General features: G+C 43.8%; 1 protein-coding gene across 1 annotated transcript in view; it reads left to right on the top strand.

The window, feature by feature from the left end:
* LOC310684142 (uncharacterized protein) overlaps positions 1–22,161 on the top strand; it is a 46,659-nt gene that overhangs the window by 8,528 nt on the left and 15,970 nt on the right. Inside the window, exons 7-19 of the mRNA XM_083454626.1 lie at positions 7–177; positions 879–1,049; positions 1,714–1,878; positions 2,834–3,004; positions 6,568–6,738; positions 7,879–8,049; positions 8,799–8,812; positions 12,616–14,284; positions 15,193–15,279; positions 17,318–17,488; positions 18,236–18,409; positions 20,115–20,285; positions 21,744–21,914. Of these exons, the coding sequence (XP_083310752.1) occupies positions 7–177; positions 879–1,049; positions 1,714–1,878; positions 2,834–3,004; positions 6,568–6,738; positions 7,879–8,049; positions 8,799–8,812; positions 12,616–14,284; positions 15,193–15,279; positions 17,318–17,488; positions 18,236–18,409; positions 20,115–20,285; positions 21,744–21,914 (3,477 nt within the window). The remainder of the gene's footprint in view (positions 1–6; positions 178–878; positions 1,050–1,713; positions 1,879–2,833; positions 3,005–6,567; positions 6,739–7,878; positions 8,050–8,798; positions 8,813–12,615; positions 14,285–15,192; positions 15,280–17,317; positions 17,489–18,235; positions 18,410–20,114; positions 20,286–21,743; positions 21,915–22,161) is intronic.

Here is a 22,161-nt window from a genome sequence, read left to right as displayed (position 1 = left end):
CTGTAGGTTATATAGCTGTGGACTGACAGGAGCATGTTGTGAGGACCTGTCCTCTGTGCTCTGTACCAAGCAGACCCTGACAGATCTGGATTTATCAGACAACGCACTAGGAAATGTTGGAATCCGCCAACTTAGTGAAGGTTTAAAACATCCTAACTGCAGGCTGCAGAAGCTCGTGTGAGTGTTAACAGGCAGAACAACAATGAAATAATTGTGCACCTGGAAAACCAACCAGATTTTTGCAGTCACATACACTGTTTTATTGATAACCCTTTCAAAGCCTAATCACCTCGCCAGTAGTCAGCATGTTCCCCATATAAAGCTCACTTTAAGTTCCTTATTCTCACATGGTTTGGATCAGCTAGTCCTTATTTAACATTAAAAAAGAGAATGTTTACTCCAGTTTCGAACTAAATGTGTGTTTATTTGAGTTTTTGTTTCTGCCTACAAAACTTCCCTTTCTCTTGTTCATGTGGCTTTTTGGAGAATGTTTGGGGAAATGAGAAATGCTGGCAAAGAAACAAATATTAAGTTTTTAAGGCTGCCCTAATAATGTGAACTGTTGACAGAGTAAGAACTCAACAAAATAAAATACACACCAAGGGGTGTAAGGGGCCATTCTCATGGCAGACCAGCACTGGGCTCATTTGGACCTGGGAATTTGGCAACCAGAAAGCCACCCCACTGTCCTTTCTGACCCATTGTGCAAAACCCTTAACTTATTTTGCTTGCTTTTTAAAAAACCATGTTCAGTGTTTCCTGCATTGCAGGGGGTTGGACTTCTGGTCCCTTCCAATCTATGATTGTTCTTGTTTATGAAATTCTATTCACAACTCATCCAGAAGTATTCTTGTTTTTTCTTTTGCTGTCCTCTGCAGGTTATCCAACTGTTCTTTCTCAGGAACTGCTTGTTGGGGTTTCGCCAAAGTTCTGCGTACAAGCCAGACGCTGAGAGAGTTAGATCTGCGTTTCAATAAAGTGTGGAACATAGGAATGATGTTGCTGTGTATGGGACTAAAGGATCCAGCTTGTAAATTAGAGAACCTACAGTAAGTATGACTGGTGCAGTTCACTCTACTGAATGCTTCATGCAGGAGTTTTCAACTTTGGGGTGAGGGGAGGCGGTGGGCACACTTGGATTATTTTTTAAAATATAAATTTGTATTAATTTTCCAATATTTACCCAATATTACCACAGTTTTGCCAATTATACAGATACCAATCAATATCAAAATAGTTCCAATTAATTCCAAATTTATACAATTTAAGCAAAGTGTTTCCTCACATTCCTTGATCAGTGGTTTTTGCCCAGTTCTTATATTGCTGTGGTTCATTTTTTAAATCAACTTCTAATTACATTTCAGTTAGTATATTAATCATTAAGATAACAGCTACATTTTTTAGCGATTACTATTCGTGTTAATGCCATATCTAACTTTTTCTAGGATTTCAAATAAGGTGCTCTGATTATTTTCCTTTTCTCTGTGTGTGTCAGTCTGAATATGTCCAATTCTTCTTTGGCGATCACTTGTAGCTGAGTAAGATTGTCTTCCATAAACACGGTTTTAACAATGAGTCTGTAAGTGATTGTGTAAGCCAATTCTGGATCCACACGTCCTTCCACAGCGGGGACATTGGTTTCCAGGTTTTATCATTCCATCTTTACCATATATGGTGTGTGCTGTTGGAACGTGCTATGTTTCCGTCTTGCAGGTTGATTAAGTGCAGCATCACAAGTTGTGGAGATCTGTCTTCTGTCCTTGCCACAAACCAGATGCTGAAACAAGTAGATTTACGAGATAATAAACTGGGAGATTCAGAAGTGAGGCTGCTGTGTGAGGGCTTGAAACACCCAAACTGCAAGCTTGAGGTTTTGTCGTAAGTATGAAATCTGCCTCTTGGAATGCATTGTGCAAAGGGCTTCTTCCGATAATGATAAAAATAATATCTACAATTATACTTCCGTTCTACCGGGGGGTGTGTGTTTTCGTATAGGTTTCTATGTAATGTGGGATACATTGCCAAGAAAAGGGTTATCAAAAGTGTAACAGAGAGAAGGACATGGAGATGTTTGCTAGATTTTTTTCTACCACCAAAAAGATCTTGAGGCCATGATGGATAGCTTGATGAAGTTTATTGACTCATTGTGCAGCACCTGTAAAAAAGGTGAATTCTGTGCTGGAGATAATTAGGAAGGGGGTTGAAAATATGACTCTCGGAATCTTAATTCCTTTATACAGATTTCTGCTGCAATCACACTTGAAACACTATGTATAGTTCTGGTTGCCATACCTCAAAACGGATCTTGCAGAGCTGGAGCGGGTGCAGAGGAGGACAAAATAACCAAGTGGCTGGAATGACTCTGTGAAGAAGAGTTGCTATATTTGGGACTTTTTAGTTTATGAAAGAACTGAAAGAATAATAGTGGGATTGAAGGCTTGTAACAGATACCCCTGAACCTTCCTCTATCTCAACAGCAGCCACTACCTGATCATTCAGAGAATCATAACCTCCTTTAATAAATAAAACACCTGTAGGTACTCTGAAATATGTATGGGGCATCTCCAAACACATTTAAAAAGTAATCTTGCTCCAGATTCTCAGAAATGTAGAGCTAATATTCCAGCACAATAGTTGCAAAACAGTTAGACAGTATTTAACAAATGATATCATAGTTTACAGACATTATCTGCTGGTACGTAAATTGGCTCGAAGGATTCAGCATTAGGGAACTTCAGAAGTGATTATATCATAATTTGAAAATGGTTTTTTTTTTAACCAAACAGTCATATTACTTCTTCTGTTCATAGCCATTTCCTTCGGTTTGATTTAGGTTGTTTGCTTGCTGTCTGACAGCAGATTGTTGCAAGGCTCTGTCTTCTGCTCTCATTACCAACCAGACCATAAGAAAATTAGATTTAACTTGGAACGCATTAGGTGATTCAGGGGTGAAGCTACTATGTGAAGGGCTAAAACATCCAGACTGCAAGCTGCAGACTTTGAGGTGAGTACTTGTGTCAGCATGTGAAAATATGCAATGCAGTGTAATATGTAATAAATGCAGCATTTTTTTGTCATGCAAAATAGAGTGATCATGGTGATACCTATTGGCAGACAAAGGCTATCAGGAGTTGAGCTAATGGGAAATTAATGCCCCTCTCATTGCTATTGGGGCACATGTCATACGTTCAACAGCAAATCTATATAGATATTCTTGATTTCTTTTTACACTATTTGCAAGTGAGACTGATTATACATCCAAGTGAGTAAAAATAATCATTTATAATATTATAATATTATTATAATATTATAAACCCCTCCCATTTGGCTGGGTTTCCCCAGCCACTCTGGGCAGCTTCCAACAAAATATTAAAAATACAGTAGAAGAAAGAATCTTGACAGATTGCCGCTCTGAGTGGCTCGTGATCTAATTGAGTCCATGTTAAACTGACCAAAGCTCAAAGCCAGGCAAGTATGGGTTATGTCCACAAGTCTGGAATCTGCAAATGGCAGTCCAGCAACAGGAAATGGATGTTAGGAAAACCAATTGGATGTTAGGAAAACATTCTTTAAGAAACAGATAAAAGTTCCTAGAAGCTTTAAAGAGGGTTCCAGAACTTTCTTTAGTGTGTAGGAGTGGCACTCTAGGTTTGATTGGTGTCAGCTGGAGGTGCAAATAAAGGGAGGAAGTTGCAGGCTGCAATTTCCTCATGAGGAAAACGCACACACAGTCAGTACGCACGCTAACAAGGTTGGAAGGAAAACAATGTATGCTGCTGATACTGTGAGTTTTGCTGTATCAGGATTGTTTTGTTTTTTCCCCCCCATCTTGATATTTTATTAAGGATTTTCTTGTTTTACAGAAGTGTAATGCCTCGTATTTTTTCCCCCCATGTAACATTTTTACAAATCCATTTCATTTGTTGAGGCATTAGGGGGAGAAGAAAAAAAGAAAGAAAGGGGGGTGGAGAGAGGGAAGATGGATGGGGTGGGGTCGGGTGGCGGTGTTTCTATTATGTTTAATGTATGTAGAGTTTGGTGTCAGCGTTGCTTGTGTTGTTCACTTGTGTTCCTTTGGTGGTGAGAGAGGTTGGGGTTGGCCTAGGGTGTGATTGTTTGCTTGTGATTGGCTGTGGTGATCTTTGTTTTCGTGTGTGAGTGAGGTGGGTGGGTGTTTTGGATCAGATTAGCCATATTGATTTGTATGCTGTTGGTGGATTATTGTCATTGTCCTGTTGGGCTGTGTATGTGATAAAGGGGAGCCATACCGGGGTGAAGGCGTCTTCTTCTGTTTGTCCCCGTGTCAGTTTCAGCTTATTAGTTAATTTTTCTAGTAGTTCTAGTTTCCCATACTATTTGGTACCATTGGTCCATGCTTACTCCTGACAGGTCTCTCCAGTGTCTGGCTATGATGCTTCTGGCTGCTGAGAGTAGGTGGGTTATGAGTTCTTTGTGGTGTAAATGGGCATTGTTGTCTTGGAAGATGTTTAGCAGGGCCAATTCTGGGGTGATGTCTATTACTTGCTTAGTTATTTTACATATTTCTTGTATGGCTGTTGTCCAGAATAGTTGGATTTTGGGACACTCCCACCACATGTGGAGGTATGTGCCTGTGGAGGTGCACCCTCTCCAGCATTTTGGTGAGGTTCCTGGGTGTATTAGCGCTAGTTTCCTTGGTGTTAGGTACCACCTGTAGGTGAGTTTCAGTGTGAGTTCTTTTCTTTTCGTTGATATGGATTTAAAGGGGGGTTTAGACCACATTCTGGTCCATTGAGTGGGGTTAATCTCATAGCCTATGTCATTCTCCCATTGTTTTTTGATTGCATCTAGGGGATTTGCGGGATTTTGGAGTAGTATTTTGTATATTGCGGATACCGTCCTTTTACCGTTTCCCTTTGTTGTTAGGAGGAGGTTTTCGAAGGTTGTCAGGGGCCTAGTTGCTGCTGATTTTACTGTTGGGTTGTTTAAGAGGGCATGTAGTTGGTGTTGTGTTAACCAGGGCATTTGGGTGTCTTCTAGTTTGTCTTGTATTTCTTGTGTTGACAAGGGTTTGTTATTTTTATAAAAGTCTATTAGGCGATATAAGCCTTTGGTTTGCCATGTTTTTATCTGGAGGTTTTGTGCTGCATGGTGGAATAATGGGTGGTACGCCAGGGGGATTAGTGGGGATGGGGTTGGGGATGGTTTGCCTATTTGTGTTTTCCATGCTTTGAGCATGGTCTGTATGTACCTGTTAAGTGTTGTGGGAATTTTCTTTAGTTTGTTTGGGAGGAGTGGGTATGTTGTGGTGCAGGTATTTTCAATTGTGTCCCTCTCTAGGTGTACCCATTGTTTTGTCTCGTCTTCTAGTATATGTGGAATTATATGGCGTATTTGGTTGGCATTGTAATATGCTTCTATGTTGGGGATTCCCCATCCTCCTTCTGAGGTGGGGAGGTGCAGGTATTTGGGGCTTATTCTTGGTTTTTTATGTGAGAAGATGAAAGAGTGTAGTTTTCTCTGCCAACTGCGAAGTTGGCTGTATCAGGATTGTTAATTACTAGAATGAGATTATACCATGCTGGAGAGATAAAGAAGGAATGTAAATAGTTTATAATAAGAATAACAGAAATTCTTGTGCAACCAGCCAAGCAATAAAGCTCTTGACTGTGAATTTGAGTATGACTCCTGTTCTTGTCCTCTGCCTCTGGGGAAAACAGCAAGTGGTTTTACTGAGATGCCACCACACAAGCAGAAAGGGCAGCAGAACTGTGTGGGTGGTAACCTCTAATATTGGAATATTGTTTCCTTTTTGTTTTGAAAGCGAAATACTTGTTCTAAAGATTGTCAAACTTGTGGGGCGGGTGGTGGGACTTGTGTTACCTATTTAACCCTTTGAAGCACAGGTGGACTTTCCTTCCTTGGAGGTTTTTAAACAGAGGTTGGATGGCCATAAGTCATGGATTCTTTAGTTGAGATTGTATGATAGGCCTGTGCGACCCCTTGGCTGCTCTCTAGGTTAGCCCTGGCAACCTGTGCCAGCCAGATTAAACCCCGTGGAGGCCCCTAGTTATTCAAAATCTTAGGGCCTCCCTCACAAATTATCTCCTAATATGTTTTTGTAATTTTCTTTCAAAATGAAATCAATGTTATTTTGAACTGTTGTTGCGGGCCCCCTAGAAGGCTGGTGCCTTCTCTGCCTATTTGGGAATCCAGCACTGCTGACAACCTTTCGCTAATGCCCAACTGATAAGCCATCAGGATATTTAGTGAGTGTGTTTGTATATCAGTGAATCTACCCAGTTCTAGCCAAACCCACCACCTGCCACACTCATGACCATGTGATCTCTGAGCACCCACCTACCACCTAAGGCCTTCGGGTGCAAATAGATCACACCATTCATGAGCCAACAGTACGAATTGCAAAAATCTTTTCCCTTTTCCCTTAGTTTTAAACTGTGGGTGACCAAAGGGGACCCATTTTAGTTGAAGCTTCGCAAATTGTTCGAGTCCGACAGGTCACTGTTGTTCTTGATGTCAAGAGTATAACTCCTCCATCCTGATAACTCTTATTACTGTCCCGTGCAGGTTGTCCCACTGCTCTTTTACACAGGCTTGTGGCGGGGATCTTGCCGAAGTCCTGAGGGAGAGCCAGACACTGATAGAACTGGATCTGGCTTGGAATGAAATCGAAGACAAGGGAGTGGAGCTGCTCTGCGAGGGGCTGAAACACCCAGACTGTAAACTGGAGATTCTAGAGTAGGTCACCAGCTCCTTTGCAGAAGCACAACACTCTCTTTAATCTATGCTTGTTTTCATTTGTCAGGGTGCTGCAACAGTTGTTAAAAATGAGGACTCACTATCAACTGCATTTTAAAAATAGTTGTGTTGCTGTGTATGGATTTTTCATATTAAGAAAACAAACACACATGTGCCCCAGTTTGTCACTCTGCTCTTCATAAGACAGCCTGCCTTACCTAGTTTCTGCTTGGAGGTAATTGTAGATAATATTTAAAGTAGATCTTCTGTGAATTCCAGGGGAAAGGCTTCCCCAACATCCTGTGCAAAGCAGAGAGTGACGGTATTGCCCAGTGGCTTGACCACGTGGCTGTGACAATCGATTCCTCTTTGCGCCTCACATGCAAGTTTAAAAACCAATCCCCTTGCCTCTTATCCTTGCTGTGGGGAGAAGGCTGCCATGTGTGGTTTTTCAGGAGAAGTTGTACATCAGGGTTGGGCAACCGCAGTCCCAAGGACTGAATGAGACTCTCCAGTCATTTGGCCTTTGGGACTCTCTCCAGATCAGGCCATACTCTTTCCCAGGCCATACTCCCTTTGAGTACTTTTGCCAGTTGGAATGTGTCCTTGAACAGTGAAACACCTCTTCCTTCCTTGGAAGGAGAATGGAGATGTGTGTGTGTGTGTAAACTACTGGCTTTGGCATCAGTGGAATGTAGCTCACTATATGCAAAAGTAAGATTCACATCTATTGCTCTGTCCATATTTACATCTAGCCCTTCCCACCACTGGTTTGTGGCCCTCAGAAAGTTGTCCATAATGGAATGGGGCCTTTGGCTAAGCCAGCAGTAGATAATCTGAGCAGGCGAAGGGAAGTGATCACATACATGGTTAGATCTTTTGAATCCTGTCATAATGGCAGGACAACTCATATGCCCCAGTACCATTCCTGTTGCCCTTCATTAAAACCATGAGAGGCTGGTGAGGGTTGTGGAGATCCTCACAGCAGCTACCTGGTCCTGAGGAAGATAGTTGCTGTGAAAGAATCTCCCTGTGCTTCAGGTCTTGGATTATTTATTCAGTTATTTAGTGCCAGGCATTTTGATGCTACGACAGTGAGAATGAAGGATGTCACTGGGGATTTGTCCTTACATTGTGCAGGCTGCATGGGTGCGGCAAGACACCTGCTGCTTGTGAGAACCTCTGCGCTGCCCTGACTACAAACCAGTCACTGACCAGACTGCATGTCAGCTATGACGTCCTGGGAGCCTCTGGCAAGGATCAGTTCAGAAATGCACTGCAACATGGAAGGAGAAGACGGCAGGGACTATGGTGAGTTATTTCTGGCAGCCATTTTGAAATCGTGCCTCATAATGATTGGGCACTTAAGGAAATTGCAATTCTACCAGAATGTGGGATTTCTTGTAGGGGAAATCTGTCATGTCAGAGTGTGGCCTCTAGGAGATTGGGTCTAGGCGTTACTCTTACCCCTCAGCCATATATTCCAGCAGGATGGGTTATTTTTAAAAGAATCTGGCCGTTTTTTAATACTTCTGGTGGTCTGTCCAGCTTTAGGTTTAAGGCACTATACCAGAAGAGCACATGCAGGAGTGCCAATACAATTTTCTCAGTCCAATACATTTTTCAGTAGATCAGGCCCTTTGGTAGCAAAAGAGGACACAGATTTGCATATGTTGTGTGTCATATGCACATTTGTGTCCGATTATGCGAGTAGAGGGCCCCTTCCCCCCAAAGTAGTGTACCAGGTTGGCAAATGCTAATACAAAGGATTGGAGCCTAAAGCTTTAGGGGCAATTTAAATTTGTGCTTAAAATAGGAAAATAAACCATTGTTTAGGCTGCACAGGCTTACTATCCTTCCGCAAATGTTATAGAAAAGAATATTAAAAGATGGGTTTTTAGTTTGTATACAGAACAACCAGTCATTTTGTGTTTTAGGATGAAACACCTGGGGCCTTATTTCTAGGAATAACTAGAACTTATTTCTAGCAGTAACTAGAACTTGACCAAGAACTTGTCCTTTCTCAGTACTGGAAAATTAAATGCGATTTTCGATTACAGGTTGAATGGAGAACGTATTGGCATACCCGAGTGATGATGAAAGAAGTGAAGATTAAGAAAACTATGGGCAGGATTCACCTAATTGGTTCTGTTGGCAGAAGACCTGCACAAAGACTTTCACTTGCACAGTGTGGCTTTCTCTCCCCCCCCTTTATTTTATTATACAATAATATGCTTTATATATTTCATTATGCAATAACTCCTCCTTCCTTGAGCTCTCTGTGCACCTCCACCCCACTGAAATTGGTTTGGGGTTTTTTTTTGGAGAGAAACTGGGATAGTCTTGAGGGGGAGGAGGGGAGACTTCCATCTGGCAGGCAGGAATGTTTGCGCAAATGGATAAACAGGAAGAGCACAAGGTTAAGTTCCACCCAGTAATTCTGGCAATTAAATACTTGTATCAAAAAGATATCATTGTTGAGAAATGGCAGCCAAAAGTCACCAACCCAACCAAGCTTTACTTTGAAGGGGAAATAAATTTGAGATGTAAGTTTCTGCAGGCTGCTTGTGGGTGCCTGTTATATAGTTCATATGAGATTATTGCATTTTTTGGGGCAATAATTCTAGTTTTGTCTCTGGGAGCAAATTAACCACTTTTAAGTTTTGGAATCCTCCCCCCGCCCCCCCCGAAACCGTAAAGCAGTATATAAATTCCAGGAAACAAATAGAATCAACTTGTTGGTTGTATACAGAAAAAAAAAAAAAGGTTGTTAGGGCTGTAAAACCCCATACCATTAACACCCTTGCAGTCTAAAGGTGTCGTTCTGCCCTATAACTTACCCACATTTCTTTGTGTCTCACTGCCATCAGAGCTGTACAGTGGTACCTCAGGTTAAGTACTTAATTCGTTCCGGAGGTCCGTTCTTAACCTGAAACTGTTCTTAACCTGAAGCACCACTTTAGCTAATGGGGCCTCCTGCTGCTGCCACGCCGCTGGAGCACGATTTCTGTTCTCATCCTGAAGCAAAGTTCTTAACCTGAAGCACTATTTCTGGGTTGGCGGAGTGTGTAAACTGAAGCATATGTAAGCCGAGGTACCACTGTATAGGTTTGATAAAGATTTGACGCAGGGCCTTTACAGTGGTGGCAACCAGGTTGTGGAATGACTTTGGAGGTTTTTATGGCCCCCAGCCTTTTCATTCAGCTACAAAGCCTGGTTTATTTCACTGGGCCTTTGGTCTTGGGTATTCTTTTTGGTCTGATTCTTTATTGTTATTTGAACGCTGTATTGCATTTGCTGTTTGTGAGTTTTTATTTTTATTTGGTAATTCTAATGCTGTGTTGGATTTTATCTGTTTTTATGTGTCGTAAGTGGTTTTAAAGCCCTTTAGTGGTAAAGGTAGGCTAAATAGAGAGAGAGAGAGAGAGAGAGAGTGTATCACACACCATTATTTAAAAGTAGCCAGTTGTGCAGTAGTTACAATACTACTGCAACCGTTCATCAATGGCTGCTTACCATGTACCACAAACATCATCACCAATCAGCGATTTTATGTGTGAATAGACCATAGAAAATTACATACTGGAGTTAGAAATGTTGGGTCCCCTCCCATTTATTTAAACATTGGGATACTTTCCAATGATATGCTTAAGGTTTGTCTATTCCTGTGTACTTGCTGCAGTTTGCACTCTCATTTAACTTGCACTGTCCACCTGATGTTACCGTCAAACAACACCATCTTGAGACTTCTCCCATCTTCATTCTAGTTTACCTAACGTGGGTAGAATCTGATTAAAAATTGGCGGGGGGGGGGGACCTCTCCACTTGGGGTTGCAGACAAATTGTTTTGGAGGTTTTGGGTGGGGAGATCAATTGTCACTTTTTGCTATTCCCCTTGCTACGCCCCCACCCAATACCTCTTCAGTGCTTTCATTTCTTTTTCAGCCACGCTTCACACAGGGGAACGAACATAGCTTATGTAGGTTTTTAAAAAATTAATTTATTAATCTCTTAGATTTGCACTAAATCAGAAAAATGCAAGCCTGTGTGCTAAGAATTTACAATTGCCTTGGCTTGTGTGCACTGCTTAGGTGGGGATTTATTATTATTATTATTATTATTATTATTGTTGTTGTTGTTATTGTTAAAGTGTGCCCATAGCTATCTGCTTGCATGCCCTTGCCATGGAAAAAATGGTTTTAAGAACATGGAGAATGCCAATGTATGTTGAAAAGGGTTCTAGGTAATGCAGCCAAACACTTGAGAGTGGGCAAAATTACGTAGCTGGGCAGGCAGTAGAAGCGGAGGCATGCTTATTAAGCAGTGGGCACTGGTGAAGGCAAGGAGAATAAGGCAAAAAGCTGATGCCCTGTTGCTATGCTGTGTGAAAATCTGACTAGGCTGAATAGTCAATGCATTGCTTCCATGTGAAGTATGAAGTGAATGCTTTTTTCCCTGTGTTCAGTGTAACATTTCTCCACTGCCTGCGAAGGGCATGTTTCCACAAACTATGCCTTTTAAATAAACACCATTTAATCGATCTTGACTGGTATCTGGATATTGACCATCAAACATCTGCTTTTAAACTTCCAAGGAAAAAGAGGCCACCACCTTCTGAGGGAGCCAGTTCCACTGTCCAGAGTTAAAATATTAAGTTAAAATCTGCTCTTCCACTACACAAAAAGGTTCTCAAAACTGATTACACGGCTCTTCTGCAGGTTGTCATGCAACCACATACCTTGATTTTTTGGCTATCCCATTTTTCTGGTCTGGTCTGGTCACACTAATACTGACTTCCACCAGCAGATGGTGGACTTTCAGTGTAAGATTACCGGAACCCGAAGACAAATCCATTTCTCTCCACCTTTTTCCTCGGGATACTTCCTTGTTGCTGAATGCATTTAAACTTAAACAGAAACCGATGACGTACAAAGGGCCGTCTGCACTGTAGAGATTGTATTGGATCTTAAGACTGAGAAGAAATTGCCCTTTTGTGTTCCAGAGGAAGTAGTGTCCTGGTTTTGTTCGTTTTCTCTTTCATGTTCATAAATGATACCACCGATGCGGTCAGGTAAGCCAGGATCGTTTTGCTTGCAATCCTGTTCAGATTAGTTCAGGTTGCTTAATTGAAATCAGGTGGACTTTGGTGAGTTTTGAAGTAACCAAATTGTGAGCAGTATTGCAGTTATTTTGTTAATTTTGGAGTTGCAAAAAAGGGGGGGATTTAAGGTAAAGAACCCCTGGACAGTTAAGTCCAGTCGAATTCGACTTTGGGGTGCAGTGCTCATCTCTGCTTTCAGACGGAGGGACTTTACAGGCAACCTGCCATTTGTCTGAAAATGGGAGCATTTGCTGTGATTCAAAATCTTACTTAATGTGATAAGGAAGTTTCTTTGGATTCCAGGAAGTGGATTTTTAAGGACAACTGAAAGGAGGAGTGTTGGAGCAAGACAAGGGTGGTGTCTGAAGTAGGATATTGTACAGTAGGATTTCGTACAGTGCCGGCCTATGCAGATTGCTTAGAAGTCCTGAGTTCAGTGGGACTTAGTCCCACGTAAATGTGCACAGGTTTGCAGCTAGTAAACCGTTGTCACAGGTCTTAATTCAAACAGAACTTTTCTCTGTCAAAAATACTTTCTCTGTGAATCAGTTCACGTGTTAACATTTCCCAGTATGGGGAGCTGGTTCTGGAAAGGAACCGTGTAAAAAATACGTGAACTCACCCAGCTTTTGTATCATTTTGCCAAATATATTTCAGAAAGCCTGTCAAAATACACCAAAAGCTTAATTGGTTTTTTTTGCAATCCACAATGATGCTTGCTGAGTTTCTTTCAGAGTTAATAAAGTATGCCTAATGACAAATAATGTCTGAATTAGATTACAGGGAGAAATACAGAGAACATATTAGAGAGAAATACCAAAGCCCTGAAAGAAGGCTCGCCAGCCATGGGGTCTGTGGGCCTCCCAATGAAAAATATGAGCAACTAATTATTGCAAATGGAGATAGACGAGAGACTGAAGTACTGCACAGACCATGGAGACATTCTGGGATCATGTCAGAGCAAATGGTTGCCGTTCCCACCGAGGCCTTGTTTGAGGTTGACAACGATGGACCACAGACTGTGGTGCTCCTGGGAGGGGCTGGGACTGGGAAAACCACCTTGGCCAGAAAGATCCTGCTAGACTGGGCAGCTGGAAGACTCTTTCCCGGGAGATTTGATTACCTTTTCTACCTCCGTTGTGGCCAACTGAATCTCGTTGAGGGCCAGGAGGACTTGGCTGACTTGATTTTAAACGGTGACCCTGAGCTTAGAGAGAGAGAAGAGATCATGGAACTCCTAGAAAACCCTGTCAAGCTTCTCTTCATAATTGATGGCTTTCATGAACTCACTTGCTCCATCGAACACCAGGAAGACAACCCGAGCGTTGATCCCAGGGAGAAGAAGCCAGTGGGAGTCCTCTTGAGTGCATTATTTCACAGAGCCCTTCTTCCAGAGGCCTGCCTGCTAATTAGTACCAGGCCATCCACTTTGGAAAGCCTCAGGAATTGCCTGCAATCTGAACGCTGCGTGAGACTTTTGGGTTTTTCCGAGGAGGGCAAAGAAGAGTATTTCCTCAAGGTCTTTGGAGATCAAAAATTAGCAACACAGGCTCTTAGGTACGTTAAAGGGGATGAAGCACTCTTTGCCCTATCCTTTGTCCCCAATTTGTGCTGGGTCCTCTGCACTGTGATGAAACAGCAGCTAGACAGGGGTAAGGAAGATCTAGTGCCAGTGTCTGAAAAACTCACTGCGGTATATGCACTTTATCTCTCCCTTTTGACTGAGTCTCCCTGCAGTAGCTCAGGGCAGTGGAATCTGAGAGGGCTTTGCTCACTGGCTGCTGATGGAATCAGGAAAAACAAGACCTTGTTCAAGGCCGAAGAAATCCAGAAGCAAAGTTCAGGCCACTTAGGTTCTCTTCCTCCTGCTTTTTTTCAGAAAGACCCTGATTCTGAAGGTCTCTATAGGTTCCTCCACCTCAGTGTACAAGAGTTTCTTGCGGCCTTGTTCTATGTTTTGGAAGACACGCCCAAAGATCCTGAAACTATGAAGCAAGATCTGGAACTCTCACTAGAAGGATGCGGCAAAGACCCAGGAGATTTGACCTTATTTGCCCAATTCATCTTTAGCCTATTAAACAGAGAAATAATGGAATACCTGAAAGAACAATTTGGGTGGCCAATTTCACCTGCAATTAAGGCTGACTTGCTGGATTGGTTTAAAATGGACACACAGATTAAGTCAGATTATCCAAATTATCACCCGCTGGAGAGGTTTCACTATTTGTATGCAACCCAAGAAGAGGAATTTGCCCAACGTGCTCTTGACCATTTGACTGAAGTAACTATGGACAGATTGACATTTACTCCCCTGGACCAAGCTGTTCTCTCCTTCTGTGTCCAGAACTGTTTACACTTGGAGGCGCTTTGCCTGTACGGATGTTTGTTTCTGTCAAAGGAACCTGAGGGAGAAGAACTTCCAGGGCATCTCAGTCATCCATGTCAGTAAGTAGGACCCAAACTCATAACTGGATTACTGTTGTAGCTGATTTTTATTCCTCTTCTTTCCTACTTCTCATAATATGCATTACCAAAGACTTCTGCTCTTTGCTTTCTTTTTTCTGTTTTTTGGCAAATCCTTCTTTCTTCTCCCCTTTATATCTGGATTATGTCTATGCTAAGCTGTAGAGCAGGGGTGGGAGTACCTGGCGTCCTCTGAATAATAATAATAATAATAATAATAATAATAATAATAATAATAATATAATTAAATAAAACCCCACCCATCTGGCTGGGTTTCCGCAGCCACTCTGGGCGGCTCCCAACAGAACATTAAAAACACAATAAAACATTAAAAACTTCCCTAAACAGGGCTGCCTTCAGGTGTCTTCTAAAAGTCAGATAGTAGTTTATTTCCTTGACATCTAATGGGAGGATGTTCCACAGGGCAGGCGCCACCTCTGCCTGGTTCCCTGTAACCTCACATCTTGCAGTGAGGGAACCACCAGAAGGCCCTCAAAGGAGGACCTCAGGCTTAATGATGGGGATGGAGACGCTCCTTCACGTATACTCCTTCAGGTATACTAAGATGCTCCTTCTGGGAGCTATACAGCCCCAGCCGGTATAGTTAACTGTCCTAAGCACCTTGGGAAATGTAGTTTCGTAAAAGTCCTAGGGCTCTCTGAGGAAGAATGATCATCACACTTACAGACCTAGAACTTCCTACATTTATTGGAAAGAAGTAGCGACAGTTAAACTTCTTTCAAACCAGTTTAAAGTTTGTAGTGCAATCACTAAAACTGCTTTTTTCTCTCCCAAAACAGAAAGGGTAGCATAACCAATAAGCATATTTTGTCCATTATGCTCATTTTATATTAGAAAACAAAACATAACGAACTTTTCTACCTTTTTAGGCCCGATCAGAAAACACAGGAGCGTTCAGCAGTTTACCTTCTCTGTCAAGCACTGAAAGATCCAAACAACAAAATCAGGAAACTAGAGTAAGTCACAGCTGTTTTCCCTGCCTTGTTACTTGTTTGGCTCTATTGACTCAGACACACTCAGCTAATGTGTGTCTTATTGAGGTTCAGGTACTTCCACAGCAGTGCCTGAATGGGTCCCAGGGCAGCCCCACATTGTCAGAGGTTTGCTGAATAACTGGCAAGTGGAAATGTCTGAGGTCATGAAAGTTTTGGGAGGCTACGGAGGACTCTATATTAGATCTCACCATCAGCTCTTGAAAAATGTTCGCAAACCGGAACACTTATGTCCGGGTTTGCGGCGTTCGGGAGTTGATTTGTTCGGGAGCCAAGCCGCTCGACAAGCAAGGTACAGTGGTACCTCCGTTTACAAACTTAATTCATCCGTTCTTACATCGAAAGCGTTCTTAAACCGAGGCGCACTTTCCCTAATGAGGCTTCCCGCCACCGGTTCCCTTCCACCATTTCGCTTCCGTTTGGCTTCCAGGGCAAAGTTCACTAGCTGGAACACCTACTTCCAGTTTTGCAGACTTTGTTCCCCGAATCATTCATTAACAGGACTGTTCTTAGACCAAGGTACAACTTTACTAACAATTAAGTGTTTCAGAGTTTCCTTCACATGTCAGTCATCCCATGTCAGGAGGGTCGGGCTTCTCCATTCTCATGTGCCACAGACCTCTGGTGCTCTGGTGGGTATGAGCAGCGATCATTCTTTCTCTCCACCTTAGACTTTGGAGGTGGGTGGAGATAATTCCCACAACTATATGGAGATCCCATACATTCTCTGGCTCCAAGCTTTGGGGGTCAGCCATCTACTCTTTTTGGTTTGGAGCCAGTGTGGTGTAGTGGTTAAGAGCGGTGGACTAGTAATCTGGTGAACCGGGTTCGCTTCCCTGCTCCTCCACATGCAGCTGCTGGGTGACCTTGGGCCAGTCACACTTCTCTGAAGTCTCTCAGCCCCACTCACCTCACAGAGTGTTTGTTGTGGGGGAGGAAGGGAAAGGAGAATGTTAGCCGCTTTGAGACTCCTTAAAGGGAGTGAAAGGCGGGATATAAAATCCAAACTCTTCTTCTTGGCTAGCAAGACCCAACAAAAATGTTGCTCCTCTTAGCAGGAGGGGAGAGAAGGCCGCTGGAAAGACCAGGTGGACCCAGGGGGAGAGGAAGGGGGTGAGGCGGGTGCAGGCCGCCCCGGGTGTCACCACTGAGGGGGGTGACAAAATGCCAGGCAGCATTCACCGCGGGGGCTGCAGCGTGCCTGAGCCACGTGTCTCTCCGCGCTGCCCAAACAATCCACCCGCTGCCTCCCCCCAGCTGTAAGGTGGCTGAGTGGGAGGAGGCAGGCAGACTCCGGAGGCCCCGTGGTGTGCCCCATACCTGTGGGAGGCTCGCCCTGCCTCTGGGCACGCTGCCCCAGGTGCCCGAGTGGCTTCCTCCTCCACTGGGTGGACCAACACACCCCAAGTGCCAAGGTAGCTGTTAATGTGAAGGTCCATCTCTCTGTGTGTTTTCAGTACAGTAGGAGAGGAGAACCTGTGGCCGCACTGGATATTGCTGGATTTTAGCTCTCATCAGCCCCAGCAAGCCTGACCCCAGGGGTCAGGGATGATGAGAGTTCCTGCCCAACAACATCCGAAGGGCCACAGCTTAGCCTCCCGTGCAGGACAGAATTAGAAGTTGCTTGCTTCTTAAGCCAGTTATTTACATCTGGGTTCCATTTCCCCATATCTGTTGGTCTTTACCATGCTTCTCAAATGCCTTCTATTTGCCTATGGCAACTTCCCAGAGCATTTCCGTGGATCCCAGAGAAAGAGTTTGCTAATCTAGTGGGAATATTAAAAGCTGTTGTGCTTTGAACCACCTAAGGAGAAAAACACAGGGGAAAAAGAAAAGCTCCAGATGCAGAATGTTTTACACACGTTCAGGTGGCCTGTGCGTAATCAACATCTGCTGCATCATTGAGATGATGGAGAAGAATCAGCCATGTTTATGAGGATTTATCCAAAGGATACCCAGGGAAAGAGTTGGCCAGTGGAGCTGTTTCTGTCCCATTTTGCAGGCTTAATGGATGCCAGCTCACAGATGGTTGCTGTGCAGATCTTTCCACTGTTCTCTCAACAAGCCAGAAGTTGGTAGAACTGGACTTGCAGGCAGCCATTCTGAAGGAATCGGGAGCCAGGCTGCTATGTGAAGGGCTGATTCATCCCAACTGCATGCTAGAAAAACTGGGGTAAGCTGAAAAAATGCTTCTTCTGCCTAAGCATTCCCAGCGGAACATAAAGGCATTGAGGGTGCACAACATCAGTTGTCTTCAGGTGTGCAAAATTACTCAGGGGCTTTGCTGTTTTAAAAAACAACCACAGCACAATTTCTCCCTCTTGGACAAAAGACTGTTTTGGAGAGATTTCAAAATTTTGAACTAGAACACGAAGCTTAAGGGCCCACTATCTCTCAGGTGTGTGCTGTCAGTATCTCCCTTTCTTGTGGTCGCTCTTCTGTATCTTGATTCACACTGCATCTGTGTGTATTCCTTCTTTATACACACTGTGATGTATAATGTTTGGTATTGTTTGCCATATTCTATAATTCCTGCCATCACAGATCCTAACCTGAATTTCTCAGAACTCCACATACATACTGTATGTGTGTGTTTTTAATCAGTTGTAATCTGACTTACTTTTATCTTAGTCCAAAGCATCTTTCAACATTAAAGGCACCATTGTTTGAAAATGGATATTACTAAGTTCCCCAATGAATTAAATCATAACTATCCTCAGTGAAACCAACGATAACTATACCTAGTTAGGCAAGTGGGCTTAATTTGATCTATGCTCCCCAAGGAGTGAAAAGGGCACAAGCTTCTCCTGTGCTGGATCACACCTTCTTTTTCATGAGTCTTAGAAGAAGGGTGAGAAGCCACGTGATGTCATCTCGAGCTCAGGCTCTTTCAACCACTCATCTCTTTTTTATCTTTCAGACTGAAGGACTGTGGCCTGACCTCTGTTTCTAGCAGAGACCTTTCCACTGTTTTCAGTACCAGTCAGAAGCTGACAGAGCTGGAACTGGGTTGGAATCCTTTACTGGGAGATCAAGGAGTTCAGCTGCTGTGTGAGGGATTGAAGCATCCGAACTGCAAGCTGCAGAGCTTGGGGTGAGGAACACCATGCTGTCCTTTTCAGAACCAGACTGCCAAAGCCCAGAGCTGGTGGATTTTTGATAAGCAGGTGGTCTTACCAAGCAGGTGATCCAGTTTTTTTAGGTCTTAAAGGTAAAGGTACCCCTGCCCGTACGGGCCAGTCTTGACAGACTCTAGGGTTGTGAGCCCATCTCACTTAAGAGGCCGGGGGCCAGCGCTGTCCGGAGACACTTCTGGGTCACGTGGCCAGCTTGACGAAGCTGCTCTGGCGAGCCAGCACCAGCGCAGCACACAGAAACGCCGTTTACCTTCCCGCTAGAAAGCGGCACCTATTTATCTACTTGCACTTTAGGGGTGCTTTCGAACTGCTAGGTGGGCAGGAGCTGGGACCGAAAGATGGGAGCTCACCCCGCCGCGGGGATTCGAACCACCGACCATGCGATCGGCAAGCCTCAGGCGCTGAGGTTTTACCCACAGCGCCACCCGCGTCCCTCTTTTTAGGTCTTAGCCAGCATTTTAAGATGGACTCAGAATTAACACTGGGGGCCAAGGTGAATCAGGCAATGGTGGAGTCGTAAGCTCAAATCTGCACCAGCTACAGTTTTAATTTTGCTTTGAAAAATAGTTATTATACTGCTGTATCATAAAAATATATAATAGTAATTTGCAACAATATAAAACATCAAACAATAACATCATAGCAAGTTAAAGGCAAAAATAAAATAAAAACATCAGCAGACCATTCTGGGGGGATGTATTCTTAATTGCCTGCATAGGCCTGGTGGAATAGAAAAGTTTCCCGTAGGCTTTTAAAAGTTGGCACAGAAGTTGTCTGCTGAATCTTTATTGGCAGGGTGTTCCATAGGATCCGGCCAGTGACGCTAAAGGCTCAGCTTTTCGTTGTTGTCAAATGAGCCTCACCAACTCGGGGAATGACGAAAGATTTCTGAACGTTCCTCAAAGGCAGTCACACACAGATCATGCTGCAGTAGTCTAAACCAGGGTCATGTTTTGTGGCCCTCTCCAACACACACACACACACACACACACACACACACTTACTTTTTAAAAGATTGAATGTTTGAGGCCTCGGAACTTTTTATTTTTAAATTTAGGAAGAGAATCATCATGGCATGAGTTGATGTCTTCTCATGCCCTGTGTTTTTCTTTTGTTTTTTCCACTGCACAACCACCCAAAACTCTGCTCTGAACCCTCCAGAGCAGATTTTGGGGAGGGGGCTGCAAGGGGACAAAGAGAAATCAGAAGTCTTGCAGATCACCCACTGTGGTGCTGCAATCCCAAAAGTTTTTTTGTAGGATCCCCAAGACCCCCCCCCCGCCCCAAAATTAATTCGTCCATTAAAAAAAAGTGTGTATTTTGCTGTGTTACTATAACGGCAAAAAAGTGAACTGCCACCCTTAGACCCAACCTTGATAGCAATTAATTGATCACAGTTATTGAAAATAGCATACAATAGCTGATAGGGAAGCCTTTGGGATAGCAAACTTGAAGACTGCAGTCTTCACTCTTCCCACATTTCTACTTTGGCCACACCCACTCTGGCACATGGCATGGCGGGGGGAAGAGAGAGAGAGCACTGCAGTGCAAATGGGATGCAGCTTATCTTGGTTGCAGCTTGAAGTATGAAAGAAGCAGAGGCTCAGCAAGTGCCCCCCCCAAAAAAAAGTAATAACAATTTTGCACACACTCCCTATGCAGGTTGGACGGCTGCAATCTCTCAGCTGCCAGTTGTCAGGATCTCATCCCTGTTCTGAGTACCAGCCGGACTCTGATGAAGCTGAACCTGGAAAGCAACAAAGTGGGAGATGCAGGAGTGAAGCTGTTGTCTGAAGGACTGAAACATCCAAACTGCGTACTGCAAACTTTATTGTAAGTGGGAGCCAAATTCCTTCCATGTGAAGTCCTTGAGCAGCTTACTTTCAAGGAGTCCTGGGCAGATCAGGGGTCCTGCTGGACAACATAGTCTGGTCTCTTGGTTTCTATAGAGCTGTAGGATCATTCATGCCTTTCTTCTCCTTGATAAAACAAAGGATAACCCACCCTGCCTTTCTGAAAGGGAGGGGTGAAAATATGACAATATCGCAAACACTTATTATTTCCTCTTCCCTGCAAAGCAGAGCCAGAGTAAACCAGCAGTCTGTAGGAACAGACCTTCAGACTGGCCTCCATGTAATTTCCATTGAGAACCTTCGGTTCAGCTACAGTTGCATAAAGGCATTAGGAAATGTTTGGTTGACCAGGAAGTTCAGGTGTGCATTCAATGTCAGAGTTTTCGACTCCTCTTCTAAACTTCTTGCAATTGCAAAATCTGTGTGTGAACATCCGGCTCACGGGTGTTTCCTCCATCCCATATATAACACCAGGAATGGAACTGGCCAGTTTGAAAAGGGAAACTCGGGAGCACATTCCTGCTTCTTCATTTCTAGCCGCTGGCAGAATTTAGCACTTTCTGGCAGCAAAGGAAAAGCCTTCCTTTTCAGGTACAGTTTGAACAATCAGGGCTGCACAGGAGGACTCTGTTGACAGCAGGTGACTGACAGGTGGTTGACCCTTTGGGGTGGGGATGGAGGAGCATAGGATCCCGCTCCCTGGCCAGAGCCAGTTCCCCACCCGTGCCTTGGAAGGCGTGTATGTGATGAGGTCAGATGGAGGTGAGCTGAATGTCCAAACCAACTCTCCATATTGGGAATCCTCACCCTTTCTCCTTTATTGCTGTGGTCTTATCACTTCCATGACAGAATAATTTCTCATGTGCCTAAAAGAATTCTCTGGGACCAGAGCCGAGAGCTCAGTGATGGATGAGGACAGGGAGAGTGAGGCTTTGGCTGGGTACACCTTAACCATCTTAAAGCACAGCCAGGTGGCTCTTTTTCTCAACTCGTGTTGAAGCTGGTTTGGGAGGAAATGCATCAAAACACAGCCTTTAATAGGATCGCTGCAGCATAGATATGGATCGTGGGTTGCAGCTAACTGGACACAGAGTAAATGGGAGCATGTTCCCAGCCTTTGCTGCAGTGAATATCATGTTATAGGTGAGGCCCTGGCTGAAGGGTCTCAACCTGAGTTTTACATCAGAACCATCCACAGATCACGGTATACATGCAGCTCAGCTATAGAGGCAGACAGCCCTCCTTTCATCACCCACCAGTTATAGGCTGCATCAGCTGTAAAGTGAAGAAATTCACTGACGTGATCACTGCGATTTAGAGTGGAAGGGCTGTTGTTTCACAACATATCTTCTTAATATCAGAGGGTGAAATAGAAGGGGCCTGTAGAAGTGAGTGAGCCATGTTTGCACTTGTTGGATCTGTTTGTTTTCTCTTGCAGACTGGACACAAGTGAGCTCAGCCCTGCCTGTTGTGGGGATTTCAGCTCCATTCTCAGCACCAGCCAGACATTGACAGAACTGGCACTAGAATATAATGGACTGGAAGATGCTGGAGTGAGGCTGCTCTGTGAGGGACTGAAGCAGCCCAGCTGCAAGCTGCAAAAACTGAGGTGAGCAGCAGCTGAGATTTGTGCTGTGGGGTTCCGTGATTTGGTGTATTGCAGAATGATTGCAGAATACAAAGAAATGTCTGCTCTCAAGGGAAATGAAAAGAGGTGATTCCCTTTTGCACAACTGCAGCATCCTTGATCCAGCATATTGGGGAGAGGGTTAATATATTTGCATGCAGGAACAAATAGCTGTATATTTTAAAATATCAGAAAGAATATGAACATAGTCCCCCCCCCATGTATATAT

This window comes from Podarcis tiliguerta (assembly GCF_965153285.1).
Source record: "Podarcis tiliguerta genome assembly, chromosome: 1".
Taxonomy (NCBI): Eukaryota; Metazoa; Chordata; class Lepidosauria; order Squamata; family Lacertidae; genus Podarcis; species Podarcis tiliguerta.
This window is presented reverse-complemented; position numbering and strand designations above follow the sequence as displayed.